This window comes from Sinocyclocheilus anshuiensis, unplaced genomic scaffold (assembly GCF_001515605.1).
Source record: "Sinocyclocheilus anshuiensis isolate Anshui unplaced genomic scaffold, SAMN03320099.WGS_v1.1 scaffold70, whole genome shotgun sequence".
Taxonomy (NCBI): Eukaryota; Metazoa; Chordata; class Actinopteri; order Cypriniformes; family Cyprinidae; genus Sinocyclocheilus; species Sinocyclocheilus anshuiensis.
Genome location: NW_015542377.1, coordinates 1012662 through 1037979, shown reverse-complemented (window position 1 = coordinate 1037979; position 25318 = coordinate 1012662). Strand labels below are relative to the sequence as shown.

The window sequence follows — 25318 nt, the reverse complement described above, 5'->3', positions numbered from 1 at the left end:
TTCTAAATTAACTCTGTTATTTTGACAGGAAAATACAACAAAGAATATGGTTTACATGTAGCGCGTCGATTCAGCGTGGTATGCAAGACTCTCGCTCTCTCTCTTTGCATGTGTGAGAAACACAGCGCTATCGGTAAAGCGACGGCGAGTCGTGCGCCTTCACACTAGTTTACGGTACGTCAAATACAGGTGCGCTGCGTGCTACATACTGCGCATCCATTGAGTGCATGACATGATCCATTGAGCGCATCCAAATAGTACAGATCGCTTGACGGAAAGCGAAATTCTCAAGCGCTCAGTCAGCGTGTTTATCGAGTGAAAATCTGTGTTGAACGCCTCTCACATACATACTGGCGTGTAAAATCTAAGAATTTATTAGCCAATGGCTAATGTTAGACATTATTTAGTCGCCCAGAGTAAGATTTAGTCGCATATGCGAGTGATTTACTCGCAATGTAGAGGGTTGAGCCCGAATAAAAAAAAAAAAGACATCGGCTGAACAAATCAGCATGATTAAAAACTTCAGTGATTGCTTTTTTTCTTTAAATAACAAGTCAAGAGAGTAGGGGTGCAACGGATCACAAAACCCATGGCTGGGATCATATTGCATTATCATATCAGTAGAGGTCGACCGATGTATCGGTTTTGCCGATTAATCGGCACCGATAGTTGATTGCTGGAACTATCGGTTATCAACAAAAATACATGCCGATAGTTTTCCGGGTTGCGTCCATTGCTGGAGCGGCTGAGAAGGGTCTGCTGTCATTACACAGTGCGAGAGCTGCCTCTAGTGGTTGAAATCACTGACAGCACGTGCTATTTGTTTAGACACGTGATAAAACGGCATTTACATTTCCATTCAAAAGTTTGGGGTCAGTAAATGTTTTCCCCAAAAGAAATATTAAGCAGCACAATCATGTGTGGTCAATTAAATCTATTTCAGCTTGCATGCTGTCTCTGCATCCATCATTTTCTTTCAAATAAATATGCAAATATGTAAGGAATATTTTCCAATGATAATCATTACATGCATAATAATGCAAGAGTAAGATCTTATTATAAATGGTCGCCTCAATTCCTCTATGAACTGGAACATGTAAAACAGCTTTACACATAGAGCCTTGTAGGAGTTATATGTTATAAACAAATATTACTTATAATATAAATAAATATTACGTCTTCCAGCTGGTAATTCAGGATAAAACTAAATAATCAAAATCAAAGATTGTAAACAGTTCAGAGCATCAGCTTTAATTGGCTAGTCTTAAAGGCCTCTACACACCAAGACTCACAACCACAGGCAACTCACTTCCCACAATACAACACAGCAGGAAACACCACATACACAAGCATGATGTCCATTCCCTAAATCAGAACTACAGCTTTACAGCAGGTCTCCTGCTAGGTTTAATCGAACTCTCCCAAGGACAGAAGAAAAACATGCCCCATGTAGTAGAGATTCTCACACAAACTGTAACATTGGACATAATGTGAGACATGGACCTGACAGGAAATAGGACCACCCCACATTCTCACCAGGAACCTTGGGTCAGTTTCCTCTTTCTGCAGTGCTTTCAAAAACAAATGAACACCAGATCTCAAAAGCTGAACTCTGAAATCTGCATACACATACATTTTTCATATTGAATGACCTGAACGAATCACTAAAGTCATGAATATACACCATTGGTAACTCCACTGTACATTCGGCACCTATTTTGAGTTCAGATATTTTGTCATGCCCTACACATGCCACTAACAAAAGCACATGCCTCAACAACGATATGCAAAATGTTATACACACTGGCAGAGAACATTTACCATAACGCTTCTGCCCTCAGTTTCAATTCGGCACTGAAGTTACATGGACGTTTCTCAAGCGAGTGTTTTGTTTCAGTTCCTGAGAGACCCTCTGTGCTCTGAGAGAGCTAATCTTCCCATACCACGCCTTTTCTTCCAGAGAGGAAAGCAGCTCTGCCAGAAGGAGAGGTCTCGGAGTGTTTAGCGGGCTGAATCCCAAAACCCGTCATCGGCAGAAAGAAAAAGAGATACGGGCCATGGGTTATTTTAAGACTTTGGAATTTCTCAAATACACTCCGAGCAATGCAATTTGTCCCAACTTTTTAACCAAACAGAGAATGGCTGTCAAGGCCATTTATGTAGCTCAAACTAGAGTACTATGAAAATTAAATCCTTTTAAAATCCTATTTTAAAAGTCCAGCTAGTTACTAAATCAGTGTACAAGAAGAAATCATTTGGAACTAAACAAGTTTCTGTCATATTCTGAACACTTTTGAAATTAAAATAACTTCAAACCTTTTGGGATTGTCTCCTCTTAAGAGAGCAGTTTTACTCCGGAATCCTCCTACAAGGAATGTCATAGAATTTCACTCTGGGTGTAGAGGCCAAAATTAAAAATGAAAAGCAATTTAGCACACAACGCACAAGTGTCAGACATTTGCTAATTCTATAATCATCTACTCTCCACTTCGCCATCTCCCTGATATTTCCCAGGAGATATTTCCATCCGGAACAACGCACTTTTCCCTGGTGGGAAAGGCATGTGTAACTGGAGTCTGGGCCGTAGGTCCAGGCCTCGTCTGGACATCCACCCTGTCGCTTCTTCAGCTTGAGCTGTTCTCGACAACAAAGGGCCGGTCCAGCATTCCGCCTGCAAATTAAGATGCTCCCAAACAACAGGCTCTGCATTCCTCGTCAAGAATGTGTTTCTCTAAAAATAATATACCCAAATAAACTCAATTATAGTAGCATGGAGGCAAAGTTTTAATGCCTCTGGAGCACCAAGCACTTCTTTCTCTGCAAAATCCAGTGGCAGAACTTTTGTTTTGGCAACCATATGTTTTTAAGAAGCATTTTCATTTGCAAGCTGCCGTTACAGGCGTCACCTTTCATGTGGGCTGATCAGCTCTGTATAACTTTATGAGGACGTTTTATTGGCTTAATTAATTCACAGCCTTCGTTTAGACAACTTGTCGCCATGGCACAACGTGGCCTCTCCTCTGCAGTTTTACGTTTAATTGTTTAATGGCTTGCTTACCAGCAGAGATATTCTATTGTTAAAAACATGTCACCACTCTACAAACCAAAAGTTTTTAAGAGGAATGGAATAGCTTAGATGCTGCTGAAGAATGTCATGCGCAATCTCAGCACTTGCTTCCATTGGGTATACTATATCATCACCATCACAATCAAGGCAGAAGGCATCTGAATTAGATTTAAAAACAGAACAGAACAAAACAAAAAATAATTCTATAAAATAACATTATTTTCTGCTAAAATAATAATAATAATAATAATAAGTAACATACATAAACATAGATGGTCCATAAATTCCAAGAGGACACTTATGGCTGAGCTAATCCTGAAACCATAAACAGCATAAGCGGTTGTTCTATGTATATGCAGAGATCCACAAGCATTCTCAGTTTAAAAGACTGTATCAAAAAACTATCAAGGAATTTCAGTTATGTTGTTCATTTACGTCCCGACAGCTGAGCGCATCAGACAGCACCGGACAGACGTCTCCTCCTATTGTTAAATACAGCATCTTATAGAAATAGGTTGACTATAATAGCACTGCTGAAGAGCATCCGTTCTGACACATTTAGATACAGCCTTCCCTCCTGTTATCACTCTCACATCAAGTCAATGATAAACAATTTAAAACTGTGCAATAAGAAATAGATGGGGAAAATTAAATGTTTGAGAGGAAGAGAAAATATTTCAGTGGGAATCTCACAAAGCCTGCCAAGGACATGCCCTACAGATCATTTTTCTGAACTAACTAAATTAATTAATTAAATGACATTTTCCCCAAATTAAAAAAAAAATTACAATTAGGTGGGAAAATGTTCTGAATAATTCAGAAATATATACATAACAAAAGGAATGTTCCTAAAATTTTCAAAATATAAGAAGGTAATACTTTATGTCCTCGTTACATATTACATGTACTTACTACAGTAATAACAGAAAATGATACATAATTACATGCCCTTAAACCAAACCCTAATTCTAACCCTAAACCTATATTAAATACATATTGTTAATTAATATTACTCAGTAGTCAGTACTTAAATGCAAGAGTCCACTGTAACAAAGGTAGCGTAAAATAAAGTGTAACCTACAAGAATTGTGAATACTCTCATCATAAACAACAAAGTGCAGATGTGCGTATTATGTGAGGGAGATTAATTTCACAGTGTAGACAGCTTCAGTGATTATAACAGAAGTTTTTTGAGAGTGCTTAAACTCATTCCAGACTAAAGTCATGTTCCTTGATAATTTAAATGTTCTTTGCTCGATTTCTATATGCTATATTTTTTTATTCACTGCTTGAATGAAAGCGTAACTTATAGGGGTGTAACGATTCACTCGTTTTATCGATGCATCGATTACAAACCCTGACGATGCTTATGCATCGATCTTGAGACATGATTTTTGAATCGTGAATCGTCGATTTCGGACAGTAATCGATTTAAAATGCTAAGAATCAAATTAATGGTGATTTCTAATAGCGATTCAATGCTTTCAAAATATATACAGATTAAATTACAACATGCATGAATGCCCTTTTACCTGACATGATCCATCATTAACGCTGCAGGAAACAATTGGATAAACCGGCATAACATTAGTTTTATTCTTGTACATTCACTAAAACAGACAGTTCCGTTAGTTGGTGGAAGAATGTGAACGTACTGCTTATGTTTCAGTGCATGAGGAAGGAATAAACTAGGGGTGTAACGATTCACTCGTTTTCTCAATGCATCGATTACAAACCCTGACGATACATATGCATCGATCTTGAGACATGATTTTTGAATCATGAATCGTCGATTTCGGACAGTAATCGATTTAAAATGCTAAGAATCAAATTAATGGTGATTTCTAATAGCGATTCAATGCTTTCAAAATATATACAGATTAAATTACAACATGCATGAATTAATGGAGACCTTGAACAGTGTTCGTGCCCTCGCATCTCTCCTGCTGCACTATTTACCGCCTGTGACTGTCACAGGATTGCGCTCGCACTCAGTTCGTCTCACTGACGCAGCTGATGTGTGATCTCTCCTTAGTACTCGTGGCCAGTAATGCTAAAGTGAAGTCGTTTTGCTTTTCTGTCGTTTTTCAATGGCTCTCGGTCATACTGACGTCATTACCTGAGCAGTCGTAGGTTGCACATTTATTGCATGGACGCTGTCTAAAGCATACGCACAGTTCCATTGAATGATAAATGTGTTTTAACAATGTCGTTGAACCGAATGTACGAAGGAAACTGTTAAAATAACCACAGCATTAACAACAACCTTGAAATAAGAACGCAAGGTTTATCTGATAATCAGATGCATGGAAGTAGCGTTCGTTGCTATAGCAAACAGACATCGGGCGCGTTTTCTTTCAGGATCATCATTCGCCGATGGAGAGGAAAAGTTAAATACTATAGCATTTTATTTTAAGAAAATGAGATGAAGTTTTTGCACTGTAAAAGAAGTGATCTCGCACTCAAAGAGGTGCATTCACGCCATATCGGAATTCCCGTAATTACGAGATTCCAACTTGTAAAAAGCGTTCACATCCTCGTAGAACTCGTAATTACAACTTGTGAACTGCGAGTTTTCTGAGAGCTACGACTTGTACCACGTGACCGCTGTACCCCCTGACCACCGCAGGCTCTGTTTAGGTGTTGATAGTGTTGCCATAGAAAAGCGTAATTCCGAGTCCGAGGACGTGAACAGCTGAGAGTAGAATGTCACGTGCTGTCATCTCGAAAATACGGTAATTACGATATGGCGTGAACGCAACGTAAGACGTGCCAGGAAATGCCTAATATGGACAAAGGCATCTATCCCTGCAGCTAAGCTGAATAAAAAGCAGAATGAACTGGTGAAACGTTAAGACAATAAACACAATAAATAAAAAAAATGTATGAATGATGCAGTGATAATTGACATATCATTTATTACAGTACAGAAACTATAAAGCATATTTTCTACCTAATTCTGTGCAGAAAATTGAAATAATTGTTTGTTGTATAGCCTATAAAACAATCATAAAATTGCCATTAGGAAAAATATTAATACATTCATATATAATAATACATTCATAGGCCTACCTAAAATGATTGTATTTGACATTTCTGTCACTTCTGAAATGATGGAGCATCTAACAATGGACAAAAGTGTTTTTTTTTTCTCTCTAACCCATGGTTCTCTAACCATAAAGGCTGCGGTGTAATTTGCCCCCCTGACTAAGCATTTAAAGAATTTAGGGGAATCATTCAAATAATCTTGTGAATGCACTTAAAGAATGTAGAATCAAATTGTTATAATCGAATCGAATCGAATTGTGAATCGAATCTAATCGAATCGTTCTTAATTTGCAAAAATCGTTCTTGAATCGAATCGAAAACCTATGAATCGTGAATCGAATCAATTCACTGTCTACCCAAAGATTCACAGCCCTAGTAACTTACAATGTTTTTACATTGTGATCACGTTAAATACAGTGGGTATAGAAAAGAATCACCCTTCTTTAAAATAATCACTTTTTGTTGCTTTGCAGCCTGAAATGAAGATGGTTCATTGAAAAAAATTGAAAAAAAGACAGTTTTTGTTTTATCCAGCTGTATTTACTCAGTGCAAGTTATATCATCCAAGTGAAAGATATAACACCAACATGTCAGAAAAAAATCAATAAATAAATAAAAATAAAAAAACAGAATCACCGAGTTGGAAAAAAGATCACCCCCCTCCTGAAAATGACTTGTAAACTCAATCAGGTGTAGCTAATCACCTTCTCAACGGCACACAAAGCATTTTGACTTTCAGCTGTGATCAGCTGTGGTCATTTTGATTAGCTCAGCATGAAAAGAGCTTTCCTGGAGCTAGTGTTGTCACGGTACCAAAATTTCAGTATTCGGTACCAATACCAGTGAAAATCCACGGTTCTCGGTACCAATTTCGGTACCAAAGCAAAACACAAAAACATGCTAATTAAAAAATTTGACTATACTTTCATTTAATCCAAACTGTAAAATGACATCCATAATTTTCTGAAGACAGTCGGTTTCCTTCAGAAATACAGTGATATAAAAACACCCGCACCGGTTTTTGACTTTGACACGTGCAGTGCTCATGTTTATTCAACGAAGTCAAAGCCTTTTGGAAATTCTATTTGTGGCGGTCAGTTTTGATATTGCGGGTGCCACAAATAAATCAATGTATGGGAAACACTGAGAAGATCTAAATATTAAAAATGAAAATGAAACTTGCCTGCTTGAACTTTCATTTGATCTGGGTGTCTGTCTTTAAAGTGTTTTGTTAGTTTGATGTGTTTCCTCATTTTGAGGTTGCCATGTCTCAGTGCTTTTATGAAGAGAGCTCATCTGCGCACCTTTCGGATAGCACATCAAGAACCGTGTTACCCGGGTACTCGGTGCCACCGGTACTTAAAAAAACCTGGTACCGTAACGTTTTCATTTTGCACTGTCAAAAGATCTCCGGGATAAAGTTGTGGACAGGCACAAGTCAGGAGATGGATACAAAAACATTTCAAAGGCTTTATCAATGCCTAGAAGCACAGAAGCACAACTGGGCGGTTGCTCATGTTGCCCATGCCTAAATCCGCCACTGTTATTACCTAGATTAGAGGACAGTTTGTTTTTCATAAATGTAGAAACTGATCAAATTATCAGAAACATCTGATATTGGTTTAATATGACATACACCAAATTAGAATTAGGCTAAGGTCATAAAGCTTGTTGAATCATTTCTCAAAAGGTCCTTGAAGGTGTGTGTGTCTGTGATATGAGTTTGGGGCAAAGTGTGGTGAATTAATTTTTTTCTGGCACTTGATGGATTTCTTCAGACAGCCATTCGTTAAAATTCCTCAGTAAACGGCCCTGACAAGTTTGGTACATCCTGCTAAGCTAGCATTCCAGGCATGATAGGCATAACCTGTGTGTGACCAAATGCACCTGGCATGCTTAAAAATCAGAATGAGGCTAAGGTCTGTGTATAATAGTTTTGGTTTTAAGCTTTTAACAGGAAAATGCTGCGTACACATTAAAATATTGCTGATATCACTGATGTCACACTGATTTCATTCTGTCACACAAGTCTGTTCATTTCTAGACTGTTCTGAAATTAATATTCACCAATCTTCAGGTTGGAACTGAAGTCAAAGAAGTACCCATAATGTGCTAATACTTTTATAGAACTGGTCTGATACAAGCGACAAAGCAAACTGTCCTAAATATATGGCATAAACAACAGGACGTGCAGTGGTGGCCTTGACCGAAAGCTACAACCACACTGAGCAGTGTGACAACAGGAATCAGATCATACTCCCACTCACAGCTCATCCCATTTAATCAGTCAATGCAATGAAAATAAAACATGGGTGCATCCCTAAATAACATCTATTACAATGAATTATTATATTTAATTGGCTGCAAATAAAAAAAGCTGGAAGGGACAGAGCTAAAGTCTGTTCAAAGGGTTGGACTGTCTCAGTGTCTTAGATCACATACTTTAAACAAGCCATGGTGTCTGGAGTTTTCCCATTTACTGGAAACAAATCAACATCAAATTAAATATGGAGTCTACCTTAGTATGGTGTCTACCTTTAGATCCATTAACAATAAATTAAAGTAAGAATCCAGTTGGCTGTATATTACTCTAAACAAGACATTGTCATCATCCATGGGGTCGTGATGCCCATCCAAAAATGGAGATGGGCGTACAAGGGATTTTTTTAACATGTATCTTGAACACGATCATACACACATGATTATCTTTTACATCTTTTGAGCATATTTTGTAATATCATGTGACACTGAAGACTGGAATTCATGCTGAAAATTCAGCTTTGCCACCATAGGCATAAATAAATTAAAATAAAAAATATATATTTTAAATGATGATGAGTAAAATAGACTTTTTTTGAAAAACATTACAACGTCTTACCAACCTCAAACTTCTTAAGTAGTGTACGTAATATATCCAGTTCTCTTACACCTCAGATATAACATAAAAGCAATATTTCTGTTAATACACACAAGTGTCAATGACTCAGTGCTCAAAAACTGCTGATACTGTCTGTTTGCACTTATTTGTGCAAAGCAGGATTGAGAGCTAGTTTGCATTAGGACTATAAGATTCAAACTGAACCTACCTAAAAACATTTTGTAGGTTGTAGACCAAAAAAGACGTTTGATACTTGTGCCTTTACAAGCATGCTATTGTAATCTCTCATATAACATAGAGCCTGTGACAATAAATGGAGCAAACACAATATCTAGACAAACTGTTGTCAATTCAGTAAAGAAACCTTCCAAACAAACACACTCCACATGAAACAAAAGCCATGTTCACCAACCCTCTTTTAACAAAAAAACTTGCCCTCCCTTAACCGACATAATGAAAACACCAAGAGAAGCAAAATAGCACTGAGGGGTTTGCGCTCATGTGAATAACCTTTTGGCGCTGGCAACACGGCTTCTACTTTCCAGAATAATTGAATTTGGTGTGCTTTGTGACCACGTATAAAGGCTTCCCTTTGCCAAGCGGCAGGCCTGGCTGTGGCCATTGCATAACAGAGCCTGTAAAGAATAAAGGGAGAGCCGCTGGGGCCTGGGGATGGAGGGAGGGAAGACATGTGGGAACTGCTGCCTCCATTGGGCAGCTTTGTCTGGGGCCGATCACAGGCAGAGTCCCTCAGGCATTAGTGTAAGCATGCCTGACATTGCACTCATTCCTGAGTCACAAAAGCCTCCCCAAAGAAACTACACTGGAGCAAGTGGACGAAGGAGATCGGATACTTAGGGAGTCACCTTAGGAAACCACGCAGTGGACAGTCCTTACAGCAAATAAGGACAATATGGCAATATTCGCTGTTTACCTGACTATTGTCTTGCCGAGGTGAAGCGCCCTTCCTGCCACAAAGCCCCACTTGTAAACTACAGCACTAAAGACAATACCAGAAATATTATATAAAAGACCTCTTTTGTGCTATTGAGATTAAACATCATGTTCTCAAAAGAACGTCAGGGATGAATTCTGAAATGTAGACTTCTTTTTTGCACATCCAGCACTGTGAGGTTTGCCAATCGAATTGCAGTCATGTGACATTTTTCAAGACATGACAGAAAAGCATTACCACAAAATATTTTTTCAGCCTTTTTCGATGGAAGTCACGCCCATCGAAGAATGATAAAAACTTTACAGATACATTCTAAATGACAGCTTACCAACAATCATCTCCACATAAAGAGGCAAATTATCTTCAGCATTCTGTTGTGCTTTTAGGACTTCAATTTATAACAAAAAAAAAGAACTAAATGCTAATATGCAGTTAAGAAGTGTGGGGCAGGTGCTGGAAGATGGCCCTGTTCAGGGCTCCAAACTGCGACTAAAATGGTCGCATTTGCGACCAAAAATATTAAATTGCGAGTGAAGTTTTTGTTGAGGTTGCCACTGGTGACTAGGCCTAAATATTTGCATGTTATAATAACTTAAAAATTTGCATGTAATGCTTTTTCCTGATTGTTTTGCGATCACATCTTTTGTTATGTTCGCGTATTAAACTGAGACGATGCGCATCAAAGTTTTAGTGGAAAAAAGTGTTTCAAACAGTCCTTATCTCTGCAGCACAGCAGCGCTGACGCACACCTGATAAATGCAGCTCAGTTGTGCAGCGTGAGAGAGAACTAAATGAAAGTGCAGAAAAGCAGCGCCTATTTCGTGCACAACTTGAACAAACTACAACAGGTAAAGCTGTCAAGCTGTGTGGATATTGGCAATATCTTTAACAATTCTCGTTTATAATCATTACTAATATGGCTTCTTCTTATCAAGATCTTATGCTGCGTTCCAGGCAGGTTTTTGAGCCCATAAGTCACGACTTCAAACCACGACTCACGACTTTGTAGCGTTCCAGGCGAGTCACGCCAAACTGCCTGAGCGCAAGGAATTGTGGTCGCTAGATGTAAACAAACTTCTAGAATAAACAGATTATTTTGTTATACAAGTATGTCATTTGCACTACCCCCTGTATAGGCTCTGTGCACAGCTGCAGTCTTGACAGAAGGGGGCTGCCATTGTTGTTTCGCGGGCTATGTGACGTCAGAGCGCGGAACTGGGAGTACATCGATCTAGTACGAGTTCACGGGTGGGAAGTCACAGGTTTAACTGCTGTTCCAGTGCACTTTCACGGGTAGAAGGTTGGAAAAACACGTGTTACGGGTTGCCTGGAATGTGGCATTAGTCTATGCTGTGTTCTGTTAATGCGTAAAAAACTTCATATTATTTGAAGCACACTTGCCGTCCATTAATCACAAAAAGCTTTGTGCTTAGCTTTAAAATTATTCAAAATTCATAACGAAATTAATACAGTTTTGTTTTTGGCGCTATTTAATGCGGCAGGTGCGATCGCTTTAGCGCCTCAGTTCAAGCGGCAAGTGAACCCATTATATCTTTCTCTTTACTACTATAGTACATAATAAACATGAATTAACATAGGCTATTTTATAAGAGAGCCTACAGTACAACTTACTGATTCAAGCGACACGTGAACCCATTATATCTTTCTCTTTACTACTATAGTACATAATGAACATGAATTAACATCAAAAGGTAGGTTATTTTATAAGAGAGCCTATAGTAGGTACAACTTACTGAAATGTCTCATGTAAAAGCTCATTCAGTGTTTCAAACTGCGGAAAACGTGTAAAGCTTGTAAACATTGCAACGTCATATAGGTACATTTATCTCAGAATAACCATTCGTTGACCATAAGCTCATCAGTCAGCTAGAAAAATAACTATAAAGAGGAGCATTTTACTTAACCTGTTGTCTACATGATTCAACTCCTCCTACAAAAAATTGCATTTTACTAATTAAGAAAAATAAACTGAAAGTGTGAATGACATACACTCTTAAAAATAAAGGTGCTTAAAAGGTTCTTCACAGAACCAATTTCAAAAGTTCTTTAAAGAACCATCTCTTTCTCAACCTTTTATAATGTTAAAGGTTCTTTTATGAAACCATTTAGACAAAAATGTTCTTCTATGGCATCGTGAAGCACCTTTTCTTTTAAGAGTGTATGACAACATTTACAGGATGCATTGAGGAGGAGCCCAAACTACACTCAACGGCCAAGTGATGCTCATGGTCCATGATACTGGTACAGATTCTGTGTAATGAACAATGTGTGACTGTATATTTCAAGTTGGAAAAGACATTTAGTTCCCACTTTAAGTGAACCTTAGTTCCCAGGTCATCTACAAGATGGATTAAAATGCTGATAAAGTCAAGAAAAGATGAGACATAAACACATGACAGTATGATTGAAATGTTAAAATGTACAAAAAAAAATTAAATAATAATAAAATAAGCAAGTAAAACACGTTTATTCTGGGGCACCTAAAAAAAATAATTTGGCGCCTAAGTTTTTTTCTTATAGGAGCCAATGGCTCCTTACTCTATTTGTTTTGTCTGGAGCCCTGCCTGTTTCACAGAGGAGCTCCAGTGGTTTCCCAGGTGACTGAGCAGTGATTTCACACACTGATTCCAATTTTCACTACAAGCCGTCACCGTGCCTGAAACCCCCAAAACTTATGTTCACATGGTGCACAGCTGATGCTCAAACAAGGCGGTGGTGTAAAACATCATGCCCATTAACAACTTCATTTCCTCTCAATATTTCATCTTTTTGAAGAATGCAAAAATCAATGAGCAATTATTTTGTATTAACTCAATTATTATATTAATCACAATTAGATTTTTGAGGTAGGACCATGCAGTACCTCTGATAAACAATGTAAAGCATGTAAAGAACTACAGGAAATGTCCATAAATGCAAGTAGAATCAAAGCTGAAACTTCAAGAATTATGGATCAAACTTTCAGTTTTCATGGTGAATTCTATTCTGCTCTAATGCTCTATGGCTTTATTTACCCTTAAGAAATGGCTGTACTTCAGTAAGAGTCAAGATCTGATTAAAAGTACCGACTCCGTCAGATTTTTTTTTTTATATATACAGTGGGTACGGAAAGTATTCAGACCCCCTTAAATTTTTCACTCTTTGTTATATTGCAGCCATTTGCAGCTAAAATCATTTAAGTTAATTTTTTTTCCTCATTAATGTACACACAGCACCCCATATTGACAGAAAAACACAGAATTGTTGACATTTTTGCAGATTTATTAAAAAAGAAAAACTGAAATATCACATGGTCCTAAGTATTCAGACCCTTTGCTCAGTATTTAGTAGAAGCACCCTTTTGATCTAATACAGCCATGAGTCTTTTTGGGAAAGATGCAACAAGTTTTTCACACCTGGATTTGGGTATCCTCTGCCATTGCAAATGGCTGCAATATAACAAAGAGTGAAAAATTTAAGGGGGTCTGAATACTTTCCGTACCCACTGTATATATAAATTAGCTCAATATGATAAACTTCGTTTTAATTTTCCTCAAATGTAAATTTTTTAGTATCTGAAAATTTGCATCTGCATGTCAACTTGAAATAAATTATTTACGGTCAAATTTTATACTTAAAGGCACAATATGTAATTTTCGCCGCTAGAGGGCACATATTAAAAATAAACAAATAGACAAAGGCGTAGTTTGATGACGCCGTGACTGAGTGTGGAATCATGGGAGTTGTCATCTCTTTGGTGTTTCCATGTTTTCGGAAATCGAGGGGTTATGACGTCATTGGCAGGCGACACAATGACACTATGGACACGCTCCGTGTCATTGATTGCTTATTTCTCTGGATTTAAACATTCTTCGAAACATTTGGGATAATGTAAGTAGTACACAAGTCAGCAAAATATATAACACTGTTCTAGTGGTTTTTCGATATTTTAATAAAATAATCTTACATATTGTGCCTTTAAATACTAAATATGATCAGCCCTTTCACTTTTTGGTGAAATAAAATAAAGGAATTGAAAAAGAGAAAAAGGTAAATGCATACATACATAGGGGTTTCAAAAAACAAAATGCAAGTAAATGTCTTCAAAACTGACCCCCAGACTAGACTAACCTGTTCTGGGAGAACAACAGTCAGTCTTGACAGAGATGCATTCAATAATAAAGTCCACAATGGGCAAGACCGTAATTAGTTTGTAATGCAAAATACATTTAAATTAAACACTGTTTTAAAACTACAAATTTAGTTTAAGCACAGACAGGAACATTTTAAGCGGAAATAGGGTACAATCAGAGGCATTAATAAAATAATAATATAGTGTTTTAAAAACTCTGATGCTTGATTCATTCCCTGATGCAAGTTTCATTGTGGATACACTTGTATTATTTTCAACTATTTTGAGTTGGCGATAGAACATGATAAGGAAAAGAGAGAGAGGAAAAGGAAGAGAATGTCATGAGACCAACTTTAACTCATGTCGCCCACATGAGCGCCCCAGTTCAACGTGTTGTCCTCACACGTCCACCTCAACATCTGCTGGATAACTCCTTTCCGCTCTCCTGACATGAAAATATACGATTTCTCAGACTCTAATCAGCTTCACATTACAAAATCATGTCACATGACTTTGTTGAGGGGAGCCTTCAAGCAGTTTTTCTTATCTAGATTCATTTCAAGCTACCCCATTCCTTCTCTTGAAAACGAGAGGAAAAGTGGAAGGAGGGCATCAAAGATGCTTTTGAGTGAAAATGAAATATGCAGAATGTAACACAAGAGCAATGAACACAAAAGCAAAAGACTTTCAATTTGTGTGGGATGTTGCAGCGTCCATGACTAAGACAACAGTGTAATGTTAAAAGGGGTAGTTCATCCAAAAATAAATATTCTGTCATCATTTACTCACCCTCCAAACCTGTACGAGTTTCTTTCTTCTGTTGAGCACAAAAGAAGATATTTTGGAAAATGTGAGTAACCAAACGGTTTCTGGTCCCCATTGACTTCCATGGTATTTTCCCACACTATGCAAGTCAGTGGGGACCACCAACTTTTTGGTTACCCACTTTCTTCAAAATATCTTCTTTTATATTCTACGAAAGATAGAAATTCATCACACAGATTTAGAACAACTTGAGGGTGAGTAAATGATAACACAATTTTCATTTTTGGGTGAACTATCCCTTAAATGACATTGACAAAAAAAGTAGAATCACTCATTAAGAGGCTAAAATCATGTTTTACTCATAATACTACAAAAAGTATTTATTATTATTATAAAATTACGTAGATATTAGTTTTGAAAATGTAATCCAAATGATCAGTTCTCAACACAATGACACCATAAAATGAGAGTCATACAATGACAGAACTGCCTTTGAGGTGGTGATCTACTTGCTCATTGTTTTGACACAAGTGACCATACACATTAAGATGAAACCATGTCAACTACCCTAAAGGCAGCAAATCCCCTCTATTTAATTTACACAAGGCTTCTAGTTAACTCGTGTTTAAATGAGTTGTGCTGAAAGGCTGGTTTCTCTGCTGGTGAAAATACAGACCTCACAAGCACATCCACACTGCTTTCCCAGCGGCCCAACTAGCATTCCATACATATTTGCACATGGAACTCTTGGAACTACAGTTCAATTCTCTCTTTCATTTGAACACTGTTTACATTATGCGACCACTTTAAAAAAAATAAACGGGAAAAAAGACATGCTTTTAATAACTAGTAGTATTAGTAATGTGATTTGCATTTCTACAATATCTTAGGGATACTGAAATAATGGTGTAAACCGTTTCCTCTTGATATTCTAAATTTTTCATGGTGCCAAGAGAAAGACCACCACACATTTTGTGATTTTTCAAAGATTTTTTTTTTTTAAAGCACATTCTATCCTGGCCCTGTGCTAGATTCCTGTTACAAGCTATCTAGATTTAGCCAACATAGCTAAATGAGGGAAATTATATGGGTGACACAGGGTCAGTGATGCACATGTATATCTTTTATAATTGACTGACAGTCATGATTAGCTAAATTGTGCAACAATGATAATCAGGGATTTAATGTAAGCAAATAAGGCAATATAAGGCAACTCAGCTTAATACCACATACAATTTCATAAAACTGATCAAGCCAAATGTGACCCTGGACCACAAAACCAGTCTTAAGTCGCTGGGGTATATTTGTAGCAATAGCCAAAAATACATTGTATGGGTCAAAATGATTGATTTTTCTTTTATGTCAAAAATCATTAGGATATTAAGTAAAAAATAATGTTCCATGAAGATATTTTGTAAATTTCCTACTGTAAATATATTAAAACTTCATTTTTGATTAGTAATATGCATTGCTAAGAACTTCATTTGGACAACTTTAAAGGCAATTTTCTCAATATTTTGATTTTTTTGCACCCTCAGATTCCAGATTTTCAAATAGTTGTATCTCAGCCAAATACTGTCCTATCCTAACAACCCATACATCAATGGAAAGCTTATTTATGCAGCTTTCAGATGATGTATAGATCTTAATTTAGAAAAATTGACGCTTATGGCTGGTTTTGTGGTCCAGGGTCACAAATAAGTAATTCCCAAAACTTAACTCAGTCATAATGGTTAATGGTTATCCCTCACCTTCTAAACAGTCTTACAATAGAACATTTACTGACACAGATACTTTTGTTCTCACAGCTTTCATAAAGACAACTCAGCATCTGAGGGAAGATTATAGGATGCTTATTAACATCACTCAGCTGGTTACATTTAATGTAAAGAGAAGTGTTATTCGTTTTTATAAATTATATACTTAATATTCTATATATAGTTAAACTTTTACATTATATTGCACATATATAGAATTTAATTAAAAAAAAAAAATGTGTATTTTATATATACACACATACACACACACACACACACACACACACACACACACATCAACAACAAGATTGTTAAATACAAATCCAACCAAACGCAAGGCATTACACTGGAGATTTTTTCCAGGTGAATAGTTACTGGTGTGCAATCCAGAAACCGAACATATCATTTACAGCTTATGTGATAGTAAATTGGCATGACAAGCCCAAAGAAGGAATAAACAACCAGCCATGTTACACTGTGTCAGCTCTAGACTGTGGAATGAAAACACTTCCATTCCTAACTGTGCAACTTCCCTCGCTTCTTAATCATCACTTCAATCTGAGCCCCCGACCAAACAATCATCAAACTTCAGCCAATAAAGCACGCAGCACCTCTCCAAGTCACTTTTACCTGTCTCTGGGGTCGATCCATGAAGTTTGTCGAGTGTTGTGGTCAATGTAAAAGACTCTGCCATCATAATCCCTGGCTTCCTCCCAGCCCGGGGGCAGTGGCAGCTCCGAGCTCTCTCTCCGCTTACAACTGCTCACCCACGGCATAGCGCTGCTGGGACGGTAGGGGGGTCTGACCCCCTGCCTTTACTCCAACAACAAATATATCTCAACTTTCTACTGCATTACAAATGTTTAACTCCCGTCGACTCTCGGAAACAGTAAACTTCACGACGCAGAAACGAACGCGGGTCAAATCGACACAGGCAGTCCTGCATCCACCTTTTCCAAAAAGTTTTGCTGCGCTCTCATGACTCCGTGTGTCGGTCCTCCATGTTTGACTCTATCTACCATCTTTCATTCCACACTGTCCATATTCGGGCAGGCGCATTTGCATAATCACCGCCCCCAAATGCTTACGTATGTGAAAGTAAGCCAATAATGGCGCTCGTATGATTTGGGATTGTTGTTGATGAAAGTGGATGCAGTTTTTATTATTATTATTAGTAGTAGTAGTAGTAGTAGAGTATTAATAATAATAATAAATATAATTTATCAAAGCAACGGTTATCTCATTGGACTCATTGAATGGATTTTTTTATAATACTTGTTTAGATCATGTTAGAGGACTAGTCTCGTCCAGGATAAGGGTGTATTAAGAGAAAAATGTTTAAAAGTAGCCTACTCCTAATTTAAACATATTTCGTTTCGTGGTAAACACGTGGTGTTGCAGTCTCTGTCTGAATATTTTACGTTACAGGAATGAGAAGGTACTGTTTTTGCCTAATCACAGAACTTCAAACGCTTCATATGCGCTTGAATTAGTTTTCATTTTTAATATAAGTGCGCCATCTAGCGATGGCAACTTCCAGTATTTTTTTATCCTCTACATGAACCATCAGCTATAGATGAGTTGTAGTAAATTCAGGGGAGATAGCGGCTAAAGTTTTAGCTGTTATGCATCATTGCTGATCTACAACAAACATACATGTCTTTAGTTTTGTTGTTTTCTTATCACTTGAATACTATCCATAATTTGCCCTTTTTAGACTTCCAGCAAAAACTACAAGAAATAAGAAGTTATTGTAGTTTCTCTCTGTAACAGTTTGTCAAATCAAAATTGTGAACATTTATTTTCAGTGTTAAATTATTTTTTCAGGTATTGATTGTTTGTTTGTTTGTTTGTTTGTTTGTTTGATTGATTGATTGATTGATTGATTGATTTTTATTTATTTATTTCGTTTTCAACAACCTGCACTGGCTGTGACTGCAGATGAAAATTAGCTATTAGCCACCCTGGCTAAAATCTGGCATATTTTAATTTGATTTTATGTGTTATTAATATGTGTTGTCCCTGAATGAATGAATGAATGAATTAATTAATTAATTAATTAATGGAATTAAATTAACCTGTATTTTAAAGCCTATATTAAGTCACTGACAAATTGTACTTTATTGTCTTACCATATACACATTTTAAAACCTTTACATTTTTTCATATAAATAATTAAATAAATAATTGTAATCCCCACATTGTATCTTTTCAGTTATCTAACCTCTAGCATTTAATACTCACATCATAGATCAAACCTCTGCCTTGCCCACTATTTCCTGTAGAATAAAGTAAATCTAACTTTTGTTTTCCTACTTCTCATTTGTTTCCATTTCTCATCAAACTATTTAAACACATTCAGCTACTGTACTCTGTGAACTTTAAAAAAAAAATGAAGTTATAAACGGATGCACTTGCCTGTGTATGCTGTAGTTTAAACTCTGCCTACATTTTGTCAACCCAATTTAAATGTCATCAAAAATATAAATTCTGGAACAATCTATGAAATATCAGAAAGAGAGAGAAAAAGACATTAGGACACTGAAATACATTTATCAGATGTAGCTTTACAGCTCTATTACGGTTTTCATAAATAACCTTAACATCCATTTTCAACTTCTGCAGACATTTAAAGGAAATGTTCACCTGAAAATGTCAATTCTGCCATAATTATTGCACCCTCATGTTATTTCAAGTATCAATTTGTTTAATCTGAAACTCAAAAAGAGGAGTTTAGAAGAATGCTGATGCTATACCCTTTTTCATAAATGAATGGTGACCATGGACTTTCATATTCAATCAAAGAGAAAGATCATACAGTAGGTTTGGAATGAGAACTATTCTTTGACTATAGGAAAGTTAAAAAAAATTACATTGAATTAAGTAAAATCACAAAATCACATGTCTGACTGCAAATGTTGATAAGTAACTGTAATCAACATCATTTTCAGACAAAGTCTGAAATGTGTGTGTATGTTAATTATGGGTTTGTTGAGAGCCAATTATGTGTTTGTGGAGAGCCACTGTATGGCGTCACAGATTTTAGCCTCCTACTGCAATACGTGGCATTCTGTAAGTCTGTCTCAATACAATCTCACACGCTGCAGAAGCCAGATCTCAAACCAACGAGACAGCCTCATGCTTCAGGTAACACGCTTTTCCTTGAATAACTGATTCATTTTTATGCATAGCAATATGGTACTGACATAAGTATCAAAGTACTCATGTCAGAAAACAATGATTTCTTGCACAATGCTTATATGCACTGATATTAATTGTACAATATGTCAAAACATTTTTTAAATAGATCCCACAGATGAAAATTATTTTGCAAGTGCATGTAAGACCTTTGAAATAAAAAAAAAGGTATATTCTTGCTCAACTTTCCAATCAGAAAGGTTGAAAAGGAGAATTGTTTCACAGGTAAAAGAAAAATATGGTGGGATCAAAACGTCTGAACCTACATTGAAAATTCAGCTTTCAAAATCTAATTTAAATCTTGAAATTAGCAGTAAAAGCATTTGTAATGTTTGTGTAGCTCAACTGGCGGAGCATGACAGTAACAATGCAAGGTTGTGGGTTAAACTCCCAAAGAATGCACAAACAGGCAAAACATTTACCTTGAATGCAGTGGAAGTTACTTTAGATAAATGCTTCTGCCAAATACAAAATTGTAAATAAACTGATGTAAATGGAAATGTTTAGGATTCTGAACCATTTCTAGGACATCAAATAAGTAAATTGGTGACATTGACCTGTACAGATGATCAGATTGAATCACAAGATGCTCTCATTCTCAAATCATGCTGGATAAAGGAAATGAATCGTGAAATTTTATATACAAACTTGTGGAACATGTCAAATTCTCCAATTCATGTTTCAATTCAATTCAACTTCTCACTCCAACAGTTTTGTTTATAATATAATTTGTAATGAAAACCAGTTAAAAAAGGAAACGTCAAATAAAATAAAATTCAATTCAATTCATTTAAATTAAATTAAATTAAATTAAAAAGCAGACGAAGTTTTTCCCTTTCAGCCTCCACTGCAAATTTTTATTTCTCCAATTAAAAAATACAAATAAAACTAACAATGCAGGAGTTACATTCGGCAGGCATCAAAGATCCTCTGTTAGGTACATGTTGCATATTTGGCGTGCTCTCCTTTGCGTCAAAGAATGGACTGCCAGGCACTTAGCAGAGCTTATCTCTCACCCATTCGTTCCTTGAAAAAAACTCTGTAAACAGTGAAAATGTTTCTTTCTCTTTTCCCCATTGCAACTCCTGTGGCAAGTGCTGTTGCTGAAAGCAGGGAAACCAAATGAAAAGATACAAACAAATTGTAATGAGGTTGTAAAATCAAAATAGTTTGTCTCTTGAAAATGACAACAATCCGGATTTTAATGGCATCCTGTCTACAGTTTAATGACATCCCATGTGGCTTTTGGTGTCCTGCTGCCAGACTAGGTTCTGAATAAAAGGATCTTTCTCTCTCTTGCTCTCATTCTCTCTCTAAAAAGGATCCTAGAGGGCAGGGCCTAAAGTTTGAGTGCCCTCTCTCCCCATGTGCACATTTCCTCTACCTCTTAAGCTCAGATGATGAGTGCCTCTTACTGAAGACCGACAGACTGTGAAGAACCTACAACTCTACAGTATCTGGATCCAAGGTGCTACTTCTGTTCTCACTCTCTTCTCTATTCATTTCTCATTCCTTCGCATCCAGAGGAGGTTCTTGAGGTGCCAGCCAAACCTGAGGGCCATCGGACCCCAAGAGGTAACCATGACAAACCCATGCACGGTGTTTCTGGAACTGCTAGGGATGCTGATTGGGACGGGGGGCTGGTTTTGTTCACTGGCGGCCACCATCATGCCTCAGTGGTTGTCACTTTCTACTGAACTACTGGGCGTGGAGAGCTACGTACAAGGGCTTTGGGAGGCTTGCGTGATTCAGGTGGTTGCTGGCACAGAGTGTCGCCCCTATGACACTATCCTAGGCCTCGAACCAAAGCTTATGCTGGCCCGAGTTCTGATGTGTGTTTCGGATGCCACATGTCTTCTCGGACTTCTCCTCGCCATCCCTGCCATGAGTCAGATCAATTGCTGTAAGAGTGAGGAGGGACGGAGGACCAAGCGAGGTTTGAAGATCACGGCTGGCGTGTTTTTATGCATCGCTGGATTGTTTGTGCTTTTTCCCATCTCCTACATTGCTCACAATATTGTTATTAAGTACTTTGATGAGTCCATACCTCATGTGGTGCCACGTTCAGAGTTCGGGGACGCGCTGTTCATCGGCTGGGCTGCAGGACTTCTTGACATTGTGGCAGCCATGCTGTTATTTGCCTCTTGCTCTGACTCAAGAGACAGTGAACCACATCTGATGTATCACCGTCAAAGGCAGGAGATCAGAACTATCGATGGTTCGAGAAAACGCACTGAGTACGTTTGAGGTACATTTGTCGTGAAATTCCTATTAATGTTGATGGATCAGGGAAAAAAAAAACTTCTGATATTTTTTTCTTTTCTTTTTTTTCCTCTGGAAAATGTTTATACTTACATTCAGTGTATCAATCAATCAAACCCATTAAACAGGTAAAGCATTATCATGATGCATTTATCCTTCGATATCTGAGTAGTCTATTTGATTATTTGTATTATCTGTAAAGTGTTAATATTGAAAAGTTACCAATATGTTTTCAATTGCTTTAATAGAGATGTAGTGATTGAAAAAGTAACAAAAACATTTTTTGTTGCCATCTTGTGGAATTTTTATCACAAATATTGTATGCCTTAATATACAGAATATATACATAATACATAATATACAAATGATATATACATATAACTAGTAAAGAAAAGGGTAAAGGTAAGATTTTGGTCTTCTTCATTTTGTGTGCATTTGTACACTGTACATCTAGAACTCAATGCCACCTGCCAAAGTAATACAAGAGGTGCTTCTCAATCAGAAAGATGTGTCCTGGTAAGGCTGCATATCTCGGATGTCACATCACCAAGCCAGAAATGATTTTGGAGATGAAGGCATTATGTTTTCTTTTCTTTTTTTGTAAATGAATCACATAATGCACAACTATGCATAATGTAAACCACTGGAAGACCACTGATGGTTGTCATTACACGTACTGCATTATTAGAAAGTCAGTTAATATAAAGTATTCTTCAAATTATCATTTGAATAGCATTTTTGTGCCGTGACCGTCTCATTGTAGCGTTCAGTGTTGGGGAAAGTTACTTTTAAAAGTAATGCATTACAATATTGCGTTACTCCATAAAAAAGTAACTAATTACGTTACTTAGTTACTTTAAGTAATGCGTTATGTTACTTTTGCGTTACTTTTTGAATCTGGACAGGGCTTGCTTGTTTGTTTTAAAATAAAAAAGTTCTATTTTTGGCCAATATAAAAGCCTTTTCACACCAAAAGTGAAATGAATAAGCCTCAGGCTGAAGGGAAAATAAATTTACGTCCGTGCAGTAGAATTTACAACACTGTTCCAGAACACTTCAACCCAAATATTCAGATGTGTGCAGCACATTTTATGGAGGACTGTTTGCTGATCCTGGTAGTAGTAGTGTTCTGACTCACAGATTGTAAGTACGTTTTTTATATTTAAAGAGTTTTTATATTTTATATTTTTATATTTAAAGCGAGTTTTCGTTGCACTGGATGCAACGAATGCCTCGTTTATAATGGGTTTTAATGTTTTTGTCTCGTCGCTCCGGGACACGGCATCACAATATGGTAGGGGCGTAACATTTCCGTCACACGCTTGAGGTATTCGGCCAGTCATAACGCACTGGATAGCTGGCCAATCACAGCACACCTTGCTTTTCAGACCGATGAGCTTTGTAAAAATCGACGTGTTTCAGAAAGGCGGGGCATAGAGGAGAAACACTAATGTACAGTATGTGGAAAATAATGTGTTTTTTTAACCTTAAACCGCATAAACACATTTCATTACACCAAATACACAAAATAATTTTCTTTTTAGCAACATCATATGACCCCTTTAAGTAACTCACGTTACTTGTAATGCGTTACCACCAACACTGGTAGCGTTTAAATTCTGAGCAGGACTCTAACATTGAAGCCTCAGAAGGACTGGACGGACACATCATCACTAGGACGCCCATTGTTTGGGGATCATTGTTTGTAAACAGCACCTGGAAATCAACTGGTACTAACCCAGAATACTGTCTATTTTAGTAAGAAATAAAAGATGCTTATTTACACATATTTTATTATGCACTATTTACATAAAGTGAAAAACATTCAGTGATATTATAAAGTTTTAAAGCAATGATTTTACTTTTAAGCAATGATTACTTTGAAATGTGCTCTTATTTGAGATATAGTTTATTGATATAATTTATGTTACTAGTGTTACAGTTATCAGGCTATATTAAATTCAGAATTATGATTTTTTTTTTCATTATAAGTCTATAATGATACAGCTACATATAAACGTTACTTATACCAAAATAAGGCTGGTCGATTTATAGTAGTCTTGAGTTATGAATGAAAATATAAAAAATTCCCCCATGGTCTCTCCTAGCTCACACTTCCCGTCTGTTTTTCGTTTTTTTATAAAAAAAAGTATTGATTTTTAATTAAAAATGTCAACACAATTCATTTTACTGAATTTTATTTTTTTGTATTTTCATGTCCTAAAATAGTTTTCAAACAAGAGTACAAAAAGAAAATCAGATTTGGTTCTATAGTGTGTTCAATCAGGTGAGCTAATGGCAGTATATAAATGCCTGCTTGAGTGCTATTGTCTCTGATGGTCTCCCTATCAGAATGGAGACTAAGCTGTGTTTAATGAAGGCTCCAACGAGCAGCGTGTCCTCTGAGGAATGCCAAACAGTGCCGCCTCCTCCTCTCCATCATTACTCTGATTTGACCAGGTTTGGAGCAGACAGGGCGCTCCTTTCCACAGAAATACTGCCCCAGATAGAGCTCAACCAAATAATCACATCACATGAAGATGACTGTCTTTGAGAAAACATTAATTAAGATGGGAAAAGGTAAAACAATCCAAGCACATACACAGAAAACATATACTTACACTTGCGTTTCATTAGGCATGATGGAAATATGGTACATGGACAAAACATTCTCAGACTTGAAGGCACCACATAGATTGTGCCCTGAACTTCCTGCGATGGATATTGATAGTGAAAATGAAAATGGGCAGTGTGTTTACACTTAGATGTTTAGCTATTACCGCTCATTTCCAGCTTCTGGTTGGGAAGGGACGTACCCTGGGCTCTCAGAAAGGGGAAATGGTGTGTCTTCGACTCGTTAGGAACAATGTCCTAATGCAGCTCACTGCAAACAATCGGGAGTGAAAGAAGCTGATAAACGAACACATGAAACTAAATTTTAAACATGCAGGATAAACACCATTCACAAACACTGTATTTGTTTATATATTTGTAAATTGTAATCTCATAATTTTCCTTTTAATAACTTTTTCTTCAGAGAACAATAAGCAAAACGAACACAAATATGCTTGCTGCATTATTACTGGAAATGCAATCCATTGCATGCAAAGTCTGATTCTTTCAGTGAAAAGTAATCACATCAACTCATGAAATAAATGCACAGGAAAATAGGGATACTAAAAGTTTTTTCAAAACACATAAAAATTCCACATTGATACTCTTTATTTATTTCTTTAAAAGAATGTACTCTCTCTTT

General features: G+C 36.9%; 2 protein-coding genes across 4 annotated transcripts in view; one reads left to right on the top strand and one right to left on the bottom strand.

Annotated features, from left to right (window-relative positions):
- Positions 1–17647, bottom strand: part of LOC107692367 (protein WWC3-like) — a 61496-nt gene extending 43849 nt beyond the window's left edge. For 2 of the 3 annotated variants that reach the window (XM_016491369.1, XM_016491367.1), the window contains exon 1: positions 17233–17647. In XM_016491369.1, the coding sequence (XP_016346855.1) occupies positions 17233–17378 (146 nt within the window). In that variant the 5' untranslated portion in view covers positions 17379–17647. The remainder of the gene's footprint in view (positions 1–17232) is intronic. The other variant, XM_016491366.1, reaches the window with a different exon arrangement.
- A 3489-nt stretch (positions 17648–21136) lies between these two features.
- LOC107692437 (putative claudin-24) lies at positions 21137–22232 on the top strand. Its single transcript, XM_016491485.1, has one exon. The coding sequence runs from the start codon at positions 21382–21384 to the stop codon at positions 22045–22047; it is 666 nt and encodes a 221-aa protein (XP_016346971.1). The 5' UTR covers positions 21137–21381; the 3' UTR covers positions 22048–22232.
- The last annotated feature ends 3086 nt before the right edge of the window (positions 22233–25318 follow it).